Source organism: Pristis pectinata, chromosome 38 (genome assembly GCF_009764475.1).
Source record: "Pristis pectinata isolate sPriPec2 chromosome 38, sPriPec2.1.pri, whole genome shotgun sequence".
NCBI lineage: Eukaryota > Metazoa > Chordata > Chondrichthyes > Rhinopristiformes > Pristidae > Pristis > Pristis pectinata.
This window is the reverse complement of record NC_067441.1, coordinates 143529-159478: the sequence shown is the minus strand read 5'-3', so window position 1 is coordinate 159478 and position 15950 is coordinate 143529. Positions and strand designations below refer to the sequence as shown.

Here is a 15950-nt window from a genome sequence, read left to right as displayed (position 1 = left end):
AGAACCTTCTGATTGAAAAGTAGTGCCCCTCCTCAATGTGGCTCTGTGGCTTTGTGCAACAGGTTGGTTGGTGTGCGGCTGTTGTGCGCCAGCTCAATAATTCTGACCATTCAATGTTTCTGTCTGAACTATGTCAAGGGTCAAAGTTTGCATTTGGTCCTTGTCTAATTGAGGAGCATTGAATGCACCGGTGAGCTGGTTCATTACCTCATCACTGGCCCAGAGTCCTCCAACCAAACAACAAGGAGTTCCCATCCTCTTCAACCGCCGTTCATCAGGAGGTCCCACAATAGTAACTTCATGCACATTGAAATCCCACACTAGCAATGCTGCATGAACAGGTCATCTTTTTTGCTGACGTTTGAAGAATAATCTTTCCAGGACATCAGGGTAAACTCCCTTTTCTTCTTCGAAATGGTATCAAGGGATTTTCTGTGTCTACCTTAAGAGGACACCAGTCTGAATGAGAGCTGTCAGCACTGCTCTCGGTAGCCCATCACATAGGAACAGGAGGAGGCCATTCAGTCCATCGAGACCATTCTGCCATTGCAATGGACCATAGCTGATCTATATCTTAATTCACATCTACTATCTTGGAGCCATATCCTACATACCTACAAAAATTGGTCAATATCATGAAGATAACTTAGCCTTGTCCAACATCAGCTCATTTTCTTGAGCTAGGGGTGTTCCTGATTCCCACTGCTTTTTGTCTGAGGAGATGAACCTGGACATCACCCCTGATCAGCCTGGCTCTGATTTTAAGGACTTGCACCTTCCTCTGGGCTCCCTCCACCACTGGAAATTGTTTCTATTTACCCTCAGAATAAGAACTTCAGAAATAGGACCAGGAGTACGCTGTCCAGTCCCTCAGACTGTTCCACATATTCAGTAAGACCAAGACTGATGGTCTACCTTGGGGCCATTTTCCTACAGTATCTCCACACACCTTTATTCCCGATACTGATTCGGGGTTTTCACCCAAAACATCAACCATTCCTTTTCCCCCACAGACGCTGCCTGACCTGCTGAGTTCCTCTGGCAGTTGTTTTTTATCTCCAGATTCCAACATATGCAGTTTCTTGTGTCTTGATTCCCTTAATGCTCAGAAATCTACTGATTGGTGTTTTGAATGAACTCAGTGACTGAGGCTCCACAAACCTCCAGGAGAGGGAAGTCCAAAGGCCCACCACCCTCTGAGGGAAGATATTTCTTCTTTCTCATCTGCCTTAAATGGCTGACTCTTTATTTTGAGACTCTGACCCCTGGTGTGAGACTCCTCAGCGAGGGGGAACATGCTTCCTGAATCTCGCCTGCAAGTTTCAATGCGATGTCTCTTTTTTTCTACACTGTAGAGAATACACTCAGTCTGCTCAATCTTTCTTTGTACGGCAAACCCATCATCCCCGGAACCAGTTCCATTTCACCTTTGCTGTGTTCCTTAATTTAATAATTTCAAAGCTCTTTTTAGACCCCCCTTGACCTGAGGACTCCTATTTGATTAGAGATTACTACTGGGCATGATAAGTGTGTTATTATGTAATTATAATAAAGAACTACAGTTCCCAGTAGGCAATGCAAGGGGTCACATGGGGGAACAGGAAGTGGATATAAAAAGAGGGGGAAAGCGAGCTAGTCTGTTGTTGGCTGTTGATTAGTAAAAATGTTCAGATGTTAAACCCACGCAAAGTTTGTCTCTTGATGAAGAACAAACATAACAATGAGTATGCAATTGGATCAACCAATCACACATCCCTTGTACTTTAAACTCCAAGTGTGTTGAAGGAAGTTAACGGAAACAATTATTTTTATAGCTCTTATATTTTATTCGTTCTGTTATTCATGGAGATTAGTCCTCAAATCTGGGAGACTCCAAGCCAAAGGAAGATGGTTGGTAACCGGGTTTACAATGTTCAAGTTCACCTCAGCCCCGCCCCGACCGAGGTAAATTAAAAGTACATCTTTATGCCACGTAGGTTACACATTTGAGACATCCCAAATATGTTTTACAATCAGTGAAGTACTTTTGGAGTTTAGACGTTGTTATGACGTAGGTAATACGATGATCAAGTCGAGTTTACTGTCATGTGCATAGGTACGGTGGGATACAGGTACAATGAGAAACTTGCAGCAGCAACACAGGCATGTAGGTACAGGCCACACACAGAACATAAATCTACATAAATTATACAAGACAGTGACATAAAAAAGACTTTGCAAAACAAGACGTTAGTGCAAAACAAAAACACAATCAGAGACAAGTCCATGGTGGTCTGTAGTGTTCCGTTGCTGAGGTGGGGTTAGGGTTATGCAGGTTGGTTCAAGAACCTGATGGTTGTAGGAAAGTAGCTGTTCCTGAACCTGCTGGTGCGGGACTTCGGGCTTCTGTACATCCTTCCCAACAGTAGCAGTGAGAAGATGGTTTTGGCCTGGATGATAGATGCAGCCTTCTTGAGGCAGCGCCTCCTGCAGATGCTGTCAGTGGTGGGGAGGGATGTACCTGTGATGGACCGGTCTGTGTCCGTGACTTTCTGCAGCCTCTTAGGTTCATATGTGTTGGAATTGCCATACCAGGTCATGATGTAACCAATCAGGATACCTTGTACCTCTGCCTCACCATACTTGTGCATATGACAATAAACTTGACGTGATATTATGATCAGTTCATGCATGTCAAAATCCCACAATAACAATGCAATATGGACAGACCATACTTTTTGCTGATGTTTGAAGAATAATCAGGGAGCTTGCTCTTCTTCAAAATGGTGTCCTGGGATCTTCTCTGTCCAGCAGAGGGAGAAGCAGGGTTTCAATACAACAACCTGTCTGGGAGGGGCAAGTCTCAGGAATGAGGCTTGATTACATGACAGTTGAGTGATGTGTGTTAGGGTCAGTCATCACCTGGACTTTACCTTGGACAAAACGAGAAGGTAAATTGGACCAGTGGCTAGAGAATGGAACACCCTGTGGTCTGGAGGGGTTGAGCAGTGCTGTGTAGGTCCTGACTTTCAGTACAGTGTGGATGTAGAGGTGGAACATGCCTGAAGGGACAGTGGGAGAGGAAAGGGAGGGTGAAGCTGACCAGAGTAATAGGAACGGGAGAGTGAGAGAGAGAGAGAGAGAGAGAGAGAGAGAGAGAGAGAGTGAGAATCAAGAGGAGAAATGTGAGATGATAAGATGTGAAAAGACCAGTCAAAGAAATGAGAGCTCGACCAAATGTTGGTGACAAGCTCCTGCTTGCTGATACGCACCGCTCCTGGCAGCAAGAAGCAAGTATTGTGAATACAGATTTTTTTCTTAATTAAAAAGTTTATCCATAATTTGCTACATAATTCATGGGTGCTCAGTACAAATCTCAGAGGTTGTGTCATTGCTTACAGCATGTTTAGCGAATCTAGCCTGCAGAACTCGAACAGAAGGAGAGAAGCAACAGCTTGCGGGCAAACGCTGAACAAGACACAGCCTGCAGTGGGCATGCAGCCAGAGACAACCTTGGCAAAGACCTACCCCACTCTGCTGAGAAGCAGAGACCAGTCAGCCCCTTGACCCTATCCCACCATTCGGCTGGATCACAAATAATCTGAATCTTAACCCCACCTTTATTCTCTAACCTCCAATAGCCAACAAAAATCTCTGAATTTTGGCATTGCCACACCAACCTCAGAAGGTTTTGAGGAGAGGAGTTCCATATCACTACCTGAGCCAGGTGCTCCCTGACATCAGACCTGAATGGGAATCCTCTAGTTCTGTTATCCCCTCTCATTCTGACTTCCTGCCAACCGGATGAAATTGTTTTCTTGATCCACCCTGTCAATTATATTTAACTATATAAACAATTTGAAGTAACCAATAGAGGGTAAATGCCCGGTCTAGCTGCCCTGTACATCGCAGTGTAATCCTTGCTCGAGGTTTGATCATTTTAGCACATGGACTTGTTAAATCAACAGTGAAGCATAGGTTCTGGAGAAGATGCAGAAGAGTTTCAATAGAAAGTGTCCTGTATGTGTGGAACCTCAGCTTCAAGGTTAGGTTGCCACATCCTTCCTGTAGTGTGGTGACCATAACTGTACAAGTTACTCCAAGTACGGCCTGATCAATGTGTTGTAGCTGTGACATAATGTCCCAACTCTTTTCTCAATGCCCCACCACCTATCCAGCTGTGTTGCCACTTTCAGGGAGCTGTGGACATGCCCCAAAGTCTGTACAACAATGCACCTAACGTCCCTGCCATTTGCTGTCTATGACCAGAATTTGACTTCCCAAAGTGTATTCCACCATACAAGATGCCGGAGGAACTCGGCAAGTCAGGCAGCATCTATGGAGGGAAATGGACAGTCGACATTTCAGGTTGAGATCCTTCACCCAAGTCCAAATGAAGAGTCCCAATCCGAAACATTGACTGTCCATTTTCCTCTAAATGCTGCCTGACCCACTGAGCTCCCCCAGCATCTTGTGTGTTTCTCCAGATATCAGCATCTGCTGTCTCTTGTGTCTTCATTACTTCAAACTTGTCTGGCTTAAATTCTATCTGCCACTACTCCACCCAACTTTCCAGCTGATCTATATCCTTAGACAACCTTCTTCACTATCTACGATTCCACTAATTTTCATGTCATCTACAAACTTACCAATCAGACCACCTACATTCTCATCCAAGTCATTTATATACATTACAAGCAGCAAGGTCCCAGAACCAGTCCCCATGGTAGACAGATTTCCAGTCAAAAATTGCCCATCCGCCACTGCCCTCTGCCTCCTATCACCCAGCCAATTTTTGGGTCTAGTTTGCCAACATGCCTCTGATCCCATGTGTCTTAACCTTCTGGACTAAAATCCTCATGAAAGTCCATGTAAACCATGTCTACCCTCTGCCCTCATCAATTTGCCTAGTCATCTCCTCAAAAAACTCAGTCAGATTTGTGAGCCATGATCCCCCTTGCACAAAACCATGCTGATTCCTCCTAATCAGTCCCTACCTTTCTAAGTTAACATAAATCTCGTCCCTTGGAAGCTTCTCCAACAACTTCCCTACCACTGATGTAAGGCTCACCAGCCCGTAGTTTCTAGACATCCCTACTACCCTTTTTGAACAAGGAGACAACATGAGCTATCCCCTGCTCTTCTTGAACCTCACCTGTGGCTAACAAAGGTCCTAAAGTCTCTGTCACAACCCCAGCAATCACCTCACGTGTTTCCCTTATCATCCTGGGATAGATCCTGTCAGGCGCTAGGGATTTATCCACTTTAATGTGCTCCAATATTTATAGCACTGCTCCAGAATATCAGTGGATCCCTCCCTTAACTCTCCAGCTCCACAGCCTTCTCCCTGGTAAATACTGACGAGAAGTATTTGTTTGGGATCTTGTTCATATTCCCTGCCTCCACACGTAGATTACCTTTGGTTCCTGAGCGGACCTATTCCTTCATTAGCTTCAAGTCTGTTTAAGGTGGGAGGGCTTCCTTTATATGGGATGCTTTCCTTTATTCTTCCAGGCACAGAATACAAGAGCAGGGAGGTTGTGCTGGGACCATGCCTAACACCAGTCAGACCACAGCTGGTGCACTGCAGACAGTTCTGGTCACCACATCACATTAGAGATGTGACTGCAATGGAGAGGGTGCAGAGGGGATTTACCGGGATACTGGAAACGTGTGTCCATGAGGAAAGATGGGATCAGCTGGGGTTGTTTTCCCTGGAACAAAGGAGGTTGAGGGGAAATTCAATTGAGCTGTGTAAAATGATGAGGGGCGTGGAGAGTGTCGATAGGAAGGGCCAGTTTCCCTCAGCAGAGGGTCAGAGACTAGGGAGCAGAGATCAACAGTGATTGGTGGGATGGTTAGAGGGAAGCTGGGGAAATTGTCTCCCCCTGAGGGTGGTGGGGTATGGAACTCTTTGCCTGACAGGGTGGGAAGAGGCAGAGACCCTCCCCACATTGAAACAGACTTGAAGAGCCATGAGCTGCAGCAATAGGAACCAGGAGGAAGGTGGGGTTAGGCTGGGAGTGACTGTTTTTTGACCAGTACAGACATGATGATCAGATCTTTGTTGAAAATATTCCGTCATTCTGCGAAGCTGGGGTTGTTCTTGGGAAAAAGAATGCTAAGAGGAGATTTGATCAAAGTGTACAAGGTCATGATGGGTTTAGACAGGGTCATTAGAGGAAGCTGCTCTCATTAGCCGATCGCTCAAGAACTAGAGACACAGACCAAGAATGGTGGGCATGAAGGTGTATGTGAGGACATCCATAGCGTGTGGTGATGGTCTGGAACTCATTGCCTGTAGAGGTGGTGGACACAGTCAATGAGGGTCTCAGTAAGGAAGTGGAAAGATGTTTGATTGAAAATAACTAGCAGGACCTTGGGGAAGAAGCAGGGAAGTAGGACTGGCATGTTTGCTTTTACAGGAAGCTGGCATAGGCTTGATGGGCTGAAAGGATTGCTTCTGTTCTTGATGATTGTTATTCATGGAGGATATTGGCCTTTGATTATGTAGAAGATAGGAAGCCAAGGAGCTGGAGCTGGGCACTCAACACTGCAGTCTGCTCCATTTTATAACTAGATAATAGCAATAAAATATACTTAAGGTGAGGGGGGAAAGTACGAAGGAGATGCTTAAGGCAAGTTTTTTTACACAGAGTAGTGGGGGCCTGGAGTGCACTGCCAGGGGTGTGGTGGTGGTAGATAGCATGGGAGCGTTTCAGAGAGATGGGCACATGAATATGCAGATAAGAAGGGGATATGTCAATATGTGGGGAAGAGGGATTAAATAAGAGTCATTGGTTTAACTAGTTTGGCAAAACATGGTGGGCCGAAGGGCCTGTCCTGTGCTGTACTGTTCTATGAGCTATGTTAATAGCTGCACCTTTACCTCAGCTTCACTCTCCCGCTCAATCACCACCTTCCTCATTTCCCATAAAGACCAAAAATCTATTCATTCTAACCTTGAATTACGCAAGTGAGCTTCCACAGACCCCGGGGAGAGAATGTTAAAATTCCACAATCCTTTGAGGGAAGAAATGTCTCTTCATCTCAATCCTGTGTTCTACCACTTATCTGAGACCATGCCCCTGGTCCCAGACTCTCCCTCCTGAGGGAACAGCCACTCAGCATTTACCCTGTCAATCCACACCAAAGCAGTCGCTTCTCATTTGTCTAAAGGAGAGAAGTGGACCATTCTGCCCAGGAATCAATCCAGCCAATCTTTGTTGTACATCCTTCCTTAATAAGGAGACCAAAGCTGTAAACAGCCCTCTTGCTTTTATAAAATTGTGGGCATTTCTGGGAAGGCCAACATTTATTGTCCATCCTTAATTACCCCTCAGGAAGTTGGGAGTGAGCTGTCTTTCTGAATCATTACAGTCCATGTGATGTAGCTGCTGTTGGGGAGAGGGTTCCAGGATTTAGCCCCAACAATGATGTGGTGTGACTCAGAGAGGAATCTGTAGGTGGTGGTGTTCCCCTCCACTTGCTGCCATTGTCTTTCTTGGTGGTGGAGGTGCTGAACTTGGGAGGTGCTGTCGGAGTAGCCTGGGCGAGTAACTGCAGTGCATTTTGTAGTCGGTGCACACGCAGCCACAGCGCCGGTGGTGGAGAGAGGGAGTGTTTAGTGGGGTGGATGGGTGCTGATCAGGTGGGCTGCCTTGTTCTATTTGGTATCAAACTACTTGCAAGTTTTTGGAACTGCACTCATCCAGGAGTAATGGAGTGTGTTCCGTCAAAGTTTTGTCTTATTCCATCTCGGTGATCGAAGGACTTTGGGATGGTCAGGAAGTGAGTCATTCACTGTAGAATACTCAACCTCTGACATTCTTTTCATTGATGGGTCTGGACTGTCTCTGGTCAATGGTGACTTTCAGTGTTGGGGGACTTGGTGATGATAATCCCATTGACTGTCACTTTTGTTGTACTTGGTTATTGCCCTAGAAATGACTCATTAACCTGCAGTGTAATTGTAGCTTAGATTGTGTGCTTGTTTCTGGAGAGAGGGTGGAATTACCCCCATCCTAACCCAGTGGTGGGAGCTCTCCCCACCAAAGCATTGTTGACACCAGTGAGGTGGGTGAGGGTCATGGGCAACAATGCCAGTCCTGGGAAGTGAATGGCTTGTGGTGTCACCTATGTGTGATCTCCAGGAAATACCAATTAACCTAATCAGGAATTTACAAGGAAGCCCTTTCCCCCGAGAGTGGGAAGTGGAAGGTAGTGCTCATTGTAACAGGGGGAGAGGTCAAGGTGAGAAGGATTTAAGGGAAGGATAAACGCACGAAGAGGAGAGGAACAGGAGGAGAAGGTAATGGGGAGAGCTAACAAGAGGTTGCCATGGAACAGAAGTTCCAGAGGGGCCAAGTGGCCTGTTTCTGTGCTCTAATCACCATTATAGAGGACAAAGGTCTTGAAATCAATCAGGAAAGTGTAACAACATGGGTTTTGGTACATTTGCAGGGAGGGAAGTGGACGCTATTGGCATTAACGTCCTTTTACAGCAAGATATTCCAACCATGCAGTGGTGCCAAGATTGCATTGTCAAGGGGGTCAACTGAGGAAGCAAATGAGCCTGTCAGAGAAGTAGCAGCATCAAGATGTTTGGCTCCTGGTTATCTCCGGCTGTCCTGGCTGAGAAATGAACGGATTCCCCACGGATACCGGCTGCGAGCAGAACATTGTGCAGATGTCAATATTAAAGAGGCCTGGTGTCCTTGGGACCCACAGCAGAGAGAGAGATAATTGGCATCCCTCTGTGCAGCCCAATCAAGAAGGAAGTCTTCAGAATGACAGGAAAGTAACAGGGCTCTGCTGGAGTCCTTAACCCTCTCCATCAACAACTGGTGAAGTGCATCCATTCATAAAATGGCTTTCTTTCTGCCCCTGCAGCTTGCTTCCCTTGTGACCTCAGGGTGGAATACAGAGGGTGGAAATTAAGTTTCAATTCAGTAAAGCCTCACCTGAGAGACCATGTTCTGGGCGATTCATCTCAAGAAGAGCCATCAGCCTTGGCTCAGGTTAGGCAAATTCACCAAAATTATCACTGGATGGAAGGTTAATTTCCAAGCAAGACTGTAGCCTCTTGAGTGTTGAGGATTCAGGCAGAATGTAACTGAAGATTTTAAGATGATTGAGGGAGGTGGTCAGGTTCGAGAGAAATGATTGCCTCTACTGGCAGAGTGCAGAACAAGGAGGAAGATCGTTGACATGAGAGCCCCACTGCTCAGGTGGGAAGCTCCTGCTCGCACACAGCAACTCTGGAACTCTTCCCCCTCTCCCCTCCCAAAAAGCTCTGAGATTGGGGTTGGGGGGGGGGGGTCAGTTGAATATTTCAGAAGTGAGATTGATGGACTTTTGTTGGGTAGGGCACTGAGGGTTACAGAACCATGGTGGGTAAGAGGAATGGGAAAGGCTGAAGAGGCTGAACAACCCCCTCTTCCTATGTGGCACAGACCTGCTCGTATTCCACTGGTACCGTACACCTGCTCCTAGTATTTGACTGGGAGTCCCAAGGAGCCAGTGGGAGAGAAGAAAAATACTGGAGCACAACCAACAAACACATGCACCTGCACTCCCCAGGAGTGAGTTGAGGCTGGTGTGGTCCTGGACCAGGATAGTGGAGGTTCCGGCACTGCCTTCCTCACAGAAGCACCACCACTCACCAGGTAGCTTGTGTTATTGGCAATGCATCATAACTAAGGACGTTGACCTTCGCTGTAGGTGCAAGCCTCGAAACAGTATACACACTCAGCTGACACTACAGCAATGTCACAAGGAGTTGTTTTCACATCAGGCTACTGAATTCACCTTTTTTATTAGAAAGTCCAAGTGCTTGGGGTAAAAACAGGGGAGTGAAGACAATGCTAATGGAAAGGTGGTGACGCTGATCTGGGTTTTTAAGTCAGAATGCACAGGAAGTGGAAGGGGACGTTGTCCAGCAGCATTCTTGGAGAAGAATGGGTTGGTGTTGGAGAGTTGTCATTGAGGCAACACTAGGATGGAAATAGCCATCAGAACCCGCATTTCTATAGCCCTTTTCACATTCCTTTCAGGATGTCTCAAGGTGTTTTTCACCAGGAGCCACTGTTGAAATGTAGGAAATGCTGCAGTCAGTTTATGCACAGCAAGCTCCTACAGTCAAGAATATGTTTATGTGGTCATGTGGTTTGACTTTGTTCATGATATTGGCTGAGGTATAAACATTGGCCAGGAGATAGAACGATGGGCGGTTGGGGAATGAAGAAAGCAGGGTGCAGGTAAGAACACCGATACTTCATCAAACAATCTGCTGGAGGAACTCAGGGTCGAGCAGCATCTGTGGGTGAGAGGGATTATCAAAGTTTTGGCAGGTTGTTTCTTGCTCCAGGTTCCTGTAGTCTCTGCATCACCAGCACTTCATCAAGTCATTTCCTTGGGACATTATAGCCGAAGGGCAGATGAGGCCTTGGTTTAATGTCTCATTGGAAAGTGAGAACCTCGGATGGTGGCAGCACTCAGTGGAGTGCTGAGGTCCATGGCAGGTCCATGCAGTGGGACTTGAATTGGAAAGTACACTAACACACTGCAAGAAAAATTCACTGCATGCACTATTGATCTCTGAGTCTCAAAATGATCTTGTCCTCCCTCTTTCAGAACACAGATGACATTCTGGTGGCCTCTGCTGAGTGTCCAAGTGATGATGAAGACCTGCAAGAGTGCGAGCCCAGCACGGGTGAGTTTGGTAACAGGGGGAAGCCCCCTTTTGACTAGCTTGGTCGACCTGATTTCCTTTTTCTTTCTTGGTTATGCACCAGTGTTCTACTTGTTGGGCAGCAGCTTCCCCCCTCCATTGCTCCTGCAAGTCCCTTCACAGTCAGAGCAGGAGGGTACAGAAACAGTCTGGGTGCCTGTCCAGAACCCAGACACATTCTCCTGCTGTCAGTGAGTGCTAAAGGTCCACCATTCTCTGCTGAGTTAGTTGAACTATATCAGGAGAGGGATTAGATTTCCTGTTGGAGCAACACCTGTGCTATTGACTCATGTGTTGTGTAACTGGTGTAACATAAACCTGGTGCCCACTGGGTAACCAAGTATAAACATCCTCTCTCTTCCTCATGCGCACACACACACACACACACACACACACACACACACACACACACACAGAAAGAATCACTGTTGTAATACACACACTCATTCACTAGCAGGTATAAAATGCACACACGTTATATTTTAATAAACACGCAGAATCACAAAGCACTTACACTGATAGCTTAGAATAAATAAATGCGTTCTCTGTCATGCACACAATATATGCACAAAGACACATACACACAAATTAGGAGAAAGACTAGGTCTCTCAGCCCTCAGACGTGTTGTTCCATTTAATATGACCATGTTTTTTTTTGTCACCTCAATTCCACATTCTGATCTACCATCCCTTGTATCCATCTACCTCAGGCTCAAAAAATGTTCAAAGACTCCACTTCCACCACCCCTTGTGAAGTTCCAAAGACTCACAATCCTCTGAAAGAAAACATTTTGCCTAAATTGGTGATCTCTTACTTTTAATCAGTGACTCTGGTTTTAGAGTCTCCCACAAGAGAAAGCATCCTCTCTACATCCACCCTGTCGAAACTGCTCAGGATCTTACATGTTTCGTTCAAACCCTCTCACTCCAAATTCCAGCAAATACAAGCCAAGCCTGCCCAACCTCTCCATAAGACAACCTGCCTATTCCAAGAATTAGTTCACGAAACCCCACCTGAACTGTTTCCAATGCATTAACATCCTTCCTTATATAAGCAGACTAACGCTGTACAGAGTTCTGTAAATATTGTCTCATCAATAGCCTATGGAAATGAAGCACAACCTCTCTATTTTTGTATTCAATTCCCCTAGCAATAAACAAAAACAGTTTGTTAGCTTTCCTCATTAATTTGCTGAATTGCCTTCTAGCTTTTTACAAATAATTCACCGACACCCGTATCCTTCTGCATTTCAGAGTTCTCCAAACTTTCTCTATTTAGATAATGTTTATTTTTATTTTCGAACATCGTACTCCATTTACCACATCCTTGCCCACTCATTTATTTTATCTCAAACTCTTTGTAGCTTCCTTGTCTTCTCTTCACAACTTGCTTTCCTACCTGTCCTTGTGGTTAGCACCTGTAATTTTAGCGCCATAAACAAAAGACATTTATATCAATAGTGAAAAAAATGAGGCCCCAGCACTAATCCCTGCAGCACACATCTTGAGACATCTTACCAACCAGAAAAGGACCCATTTATGTTGACACTCTGTTTCCCGTCAGCCAGACAACCTTCTAGCCAGCCGAGAAGTGGCCTCCAACACCATGAGCTTTTCTTTCCTCCAATAATCTTGACATTGCACTTTATTAAAAGCCTTCTGGAAATCCCAGCTTTGTACATCCACCAGTTTCCCTTTACCCACAGCACACACATTACTTCTTCAAAGAACTCCAATAAATTGGTCAAACTTGACCTCTTTCACAAGCCATTTTGACTTTGCCTGATTACCCTGATTTTGCAAGGGGCCCTTCTGTAACATCTTTAATAGCTTTCAATTCCCTACAACAAATGTTGAGCTAACGTGCCTGCAGTTTCCTGCTTCCTGCCTCAAATGAACAAAAGAAATAGGAGCAGGAGGAGGCCTTTCGCCTTTCATACCTGTTCCACCATTCATCAAGGTTATGGCTCACCTTTTACCTCAGCGCCATTATCTGGCATTGTCTCCATATTCTCTTGATTCCTTTGATATCCAAAAGTCAATCGATCCGTATTTTGAGTGAACGATGACTCATCTTCCACAGAAGTCTGGGGTGGGGAATCCCAGATGTTCAGCGCCCTATGCATGAAGACATTTCTGCCTCAGTCCCTGATATCCAACCTCAGTCTGAGTCTTTTACTCCTGGTCCCAGAACCTCCTCACCAGGGCAGTGAGACATCCTCCCTGCAGCCACCCAGTCGAGCCCTGCAAGAATTTTGAAAGTTTCATTGAGATCTCCTCTCATTCTTCTCAAATCTAGACAGTGCAGTCCCAGTCGATTCAATCTGTCCTCATACAGCAAACCTGTCATCCCTGGAAGCCGTCTGGTGAATCTTCATCACACTCCCTCTGCGGCAAGCACAGACTTTCTTTAAGTAAAGAGACCAAACTGTACTCAGTCCTCCAGGTGTGGTCTCACCCAGGTCCCACACAAAATTGCTGTCAACATCTTTACTCCTGTGCTCAACTCCACATAATTAAGACCAATGTATCATTTGCCTCCAAATCACTTACTGTGCCTGCATGTTGGCTTTCAGTGACTGGCGTGCCAGGACACTCAGGTCTCTTTGAACGTGAACATTTCCCAATCACTTGCCTTGAAGAAATACTCTGCATTTCTATTTTGCACACCAAAGTGGATGACTTCACATTGTCCCACATAATGTTGTATTGTCATGTAACCCACCCACTCATTGTCCATGTCCCCTGAAACATCTTCCCCACTCGTGATCTCAACTGGCCTTATATCTTTATCAAATTTGAAAGTGTGACATTTGGCTCAGCCAATCGGTGATACAGGCCATGAATAGATAGGACCCAAGTCCCAATCCTTTGGTATCTGCCAGTCACAGTCTGGCACCTTGACAATGACCCAGTTATCTCCACACTTTGCTTTCTGTCTCTTAACTAATTCTTAATCCACCTCCATATTACCATGCTGACAACTAACCTTAACCAACCTCCTGTGTGGGATTTTAGTGAAAGCTTTCTGGAAATCCAAATACACCACATCCACTGGCTACCCTTATCTATTCTGCTAGTCATATCCTCAAAGAACTTCAGGAGATTAGTCAAATACTATTTCATAAATCCACGCACCTCTGTTCAATCTTATAATTCCCTTTAGAGTATTTTGTTATTACATCCTTCGCTGTAGGTTCCAACATTTTCCCTACCACTGACGTTAGACCAATGGGTCGATAGTTTCCCTTTTTTCTCACTCTTGCCCCTTAAACAGTGGGCTCACATTTGCTACTCCCCCATCCACAGGAACAATTGCAGAATGTATAGAATTTGGTAAGATGATAACCTGTGTTCACTATCTCTATCAACACCTCTTTCAAAACTCTGGAATGTAGAACAGTGGGTTCTTGGGATTAACTGGCTTTTAATCTTCACTCGTGCTTTTATTTTAGTAATTATTTAGTCCTTTGAAACTTATTTCCTTTGGTTCCTCATTCTTGCAATGTTTGGTTCTCCAGTATTTCTGGCAGGTTTTTTGTGTCTTCTCCTGTGAAGTAGCTATTTATTTCCTCTGACATTTCCTTAATCCCGTCTTATTTCCTTTCGATTTTTCCCATCTCCCTCTCTCTCTCTCTCTCTGCAGGGAACCCTCTGTCCTGCTCGTCTTTTCCTTTACATATACGTACACAAGCTCTTCAGTTCATTTTTATGTTTCCTTTCATCATTTTATCTTGCCTTTCTCTATCCATTTAGATAAGATAAGATATCTTTATTAGTCACATGTACATCGAAACACACAGTGAAATGCATCTTTTGCGTAGTGTTCTGGGGGCAGCCTGCAAGTGTCGCCACGCTTCCGGTGCCAACATAGCATGCCCACAACTTCCTAACCTGTACATCTTTGGAAAGTGGGAGGAAACCAGAGCACCCGGAGGAAACCCACGCAGACACAGGGAGAACGTACAAACTCCTCACAGACAGCGGCCGGAATTGAACCCATGTCGCTGGCGCTGTAAAGTGTTACGCTAACCGCTACATGACCATGCCTGCTGAATTCTAAAATGTTTACAATCCTCAAGCCCACTTTATAAGCCTCTTACTTGAATTGATACGTAGCTATCTTTAATTTCTCCTGGTAGATCTGGATGGACCACTTTTCCTGTTGGGTTTTTGTGCCTTAAAGGAATAATTTTTTCTGTAATCTCTGCATTACTTCTCTAAGAACTAGCCCTTGCATACTCACTATTGTATCTTTCAATGTATTTTCACAAACAACCACAGTCAGCTCTCATAGTTTCTCTTGTTTAGAATTAAGGCTGCAGTTTTGGATTGAATTACACACCAAATTTATTTATTAGTGTATTACATAACTACTTTATTATTTTATACAATTAGTTATTTTTATATATTTCTGCTCCCTTCTCACCTGTTCTGCATTGTTGTAAACCATGGGTCCAGAATAGACCTTAACCCTTCACCAGATATTTACGATTTTCCCCGACTGCCAACACTCTGCTGAAAGATGCACTCATCTTCCCGGATCGCTTCTAAAGGAGAGATTTATCAGGAAAAGTGAGTCCAGTGACCCCCTTATCGCCTACCTGACGTACCAATGTTACACTTGTAAGCTGATAACTGTCTGGAATTGCTTAGACTGTTCCACTCACTACCACCCCTGCCTTTCCCAAGCTTAAATATTGATGCCACACCACAACATGCACACACACAAGCACACACACATGTGTGGTCAAGGAAGCATTGACACTAATATGAAACACAGTTACTAACACAAACCCAAATGTTCAGCATTATATAACACCACACTCACACAGACACATATACATCATGACGTAATATATCACACACTAATGTACACACATATACTCTTTCTCGCATATGCACACATAGCATATTGACAAAGATGCCTATACATACTGGACTGTAATGTAAGGCACACATTCTCATATAGACTCACCCATTCACACGCACAAACACTTGCACATACACACTCATTGTCGCCATGTTTTGTAACACGCACACACTACATATATAATGCGTACAGATTCACACACACATACGCATTGACTATATTATCTAATATATTCATTCTCACATATTCACTCACACAAATGCACCCACTTATACCTATTCCGTGTTGTATAATACACACAATCTGTTTTATATAGGTTGTGTGAAACATTGATGCCATATTATAACGCACACACAGAAACACTAA

At 44.8% G+C, this 15950-nt stretch overlaps 1 protein-coding gene across 3 annotated transcripts in view; it reads left to right on the top strand.

Moving 5' to 3' along the window:
* Positions 1 to 15950, top strand: part of LOC127586968 (neurexin-2-like) — a 760879-nt gene that overhangs the window by 725283 nt on the left and 19646 nt on the right. For all 3 annotated transcript variants that reach the window (XM_052045024.1, XM_052045023.1, XM_052045022.1), the window contains one exon: positions 10615 to 10693. In XM_052045024.1, the coding sequence (XP_051900984.1) occupies positions 10615 to 10693 (79 nt within the window). The remainder of the gene's footprint in view (positions 1 to 10614; positions 10694 to 15950) is intronic.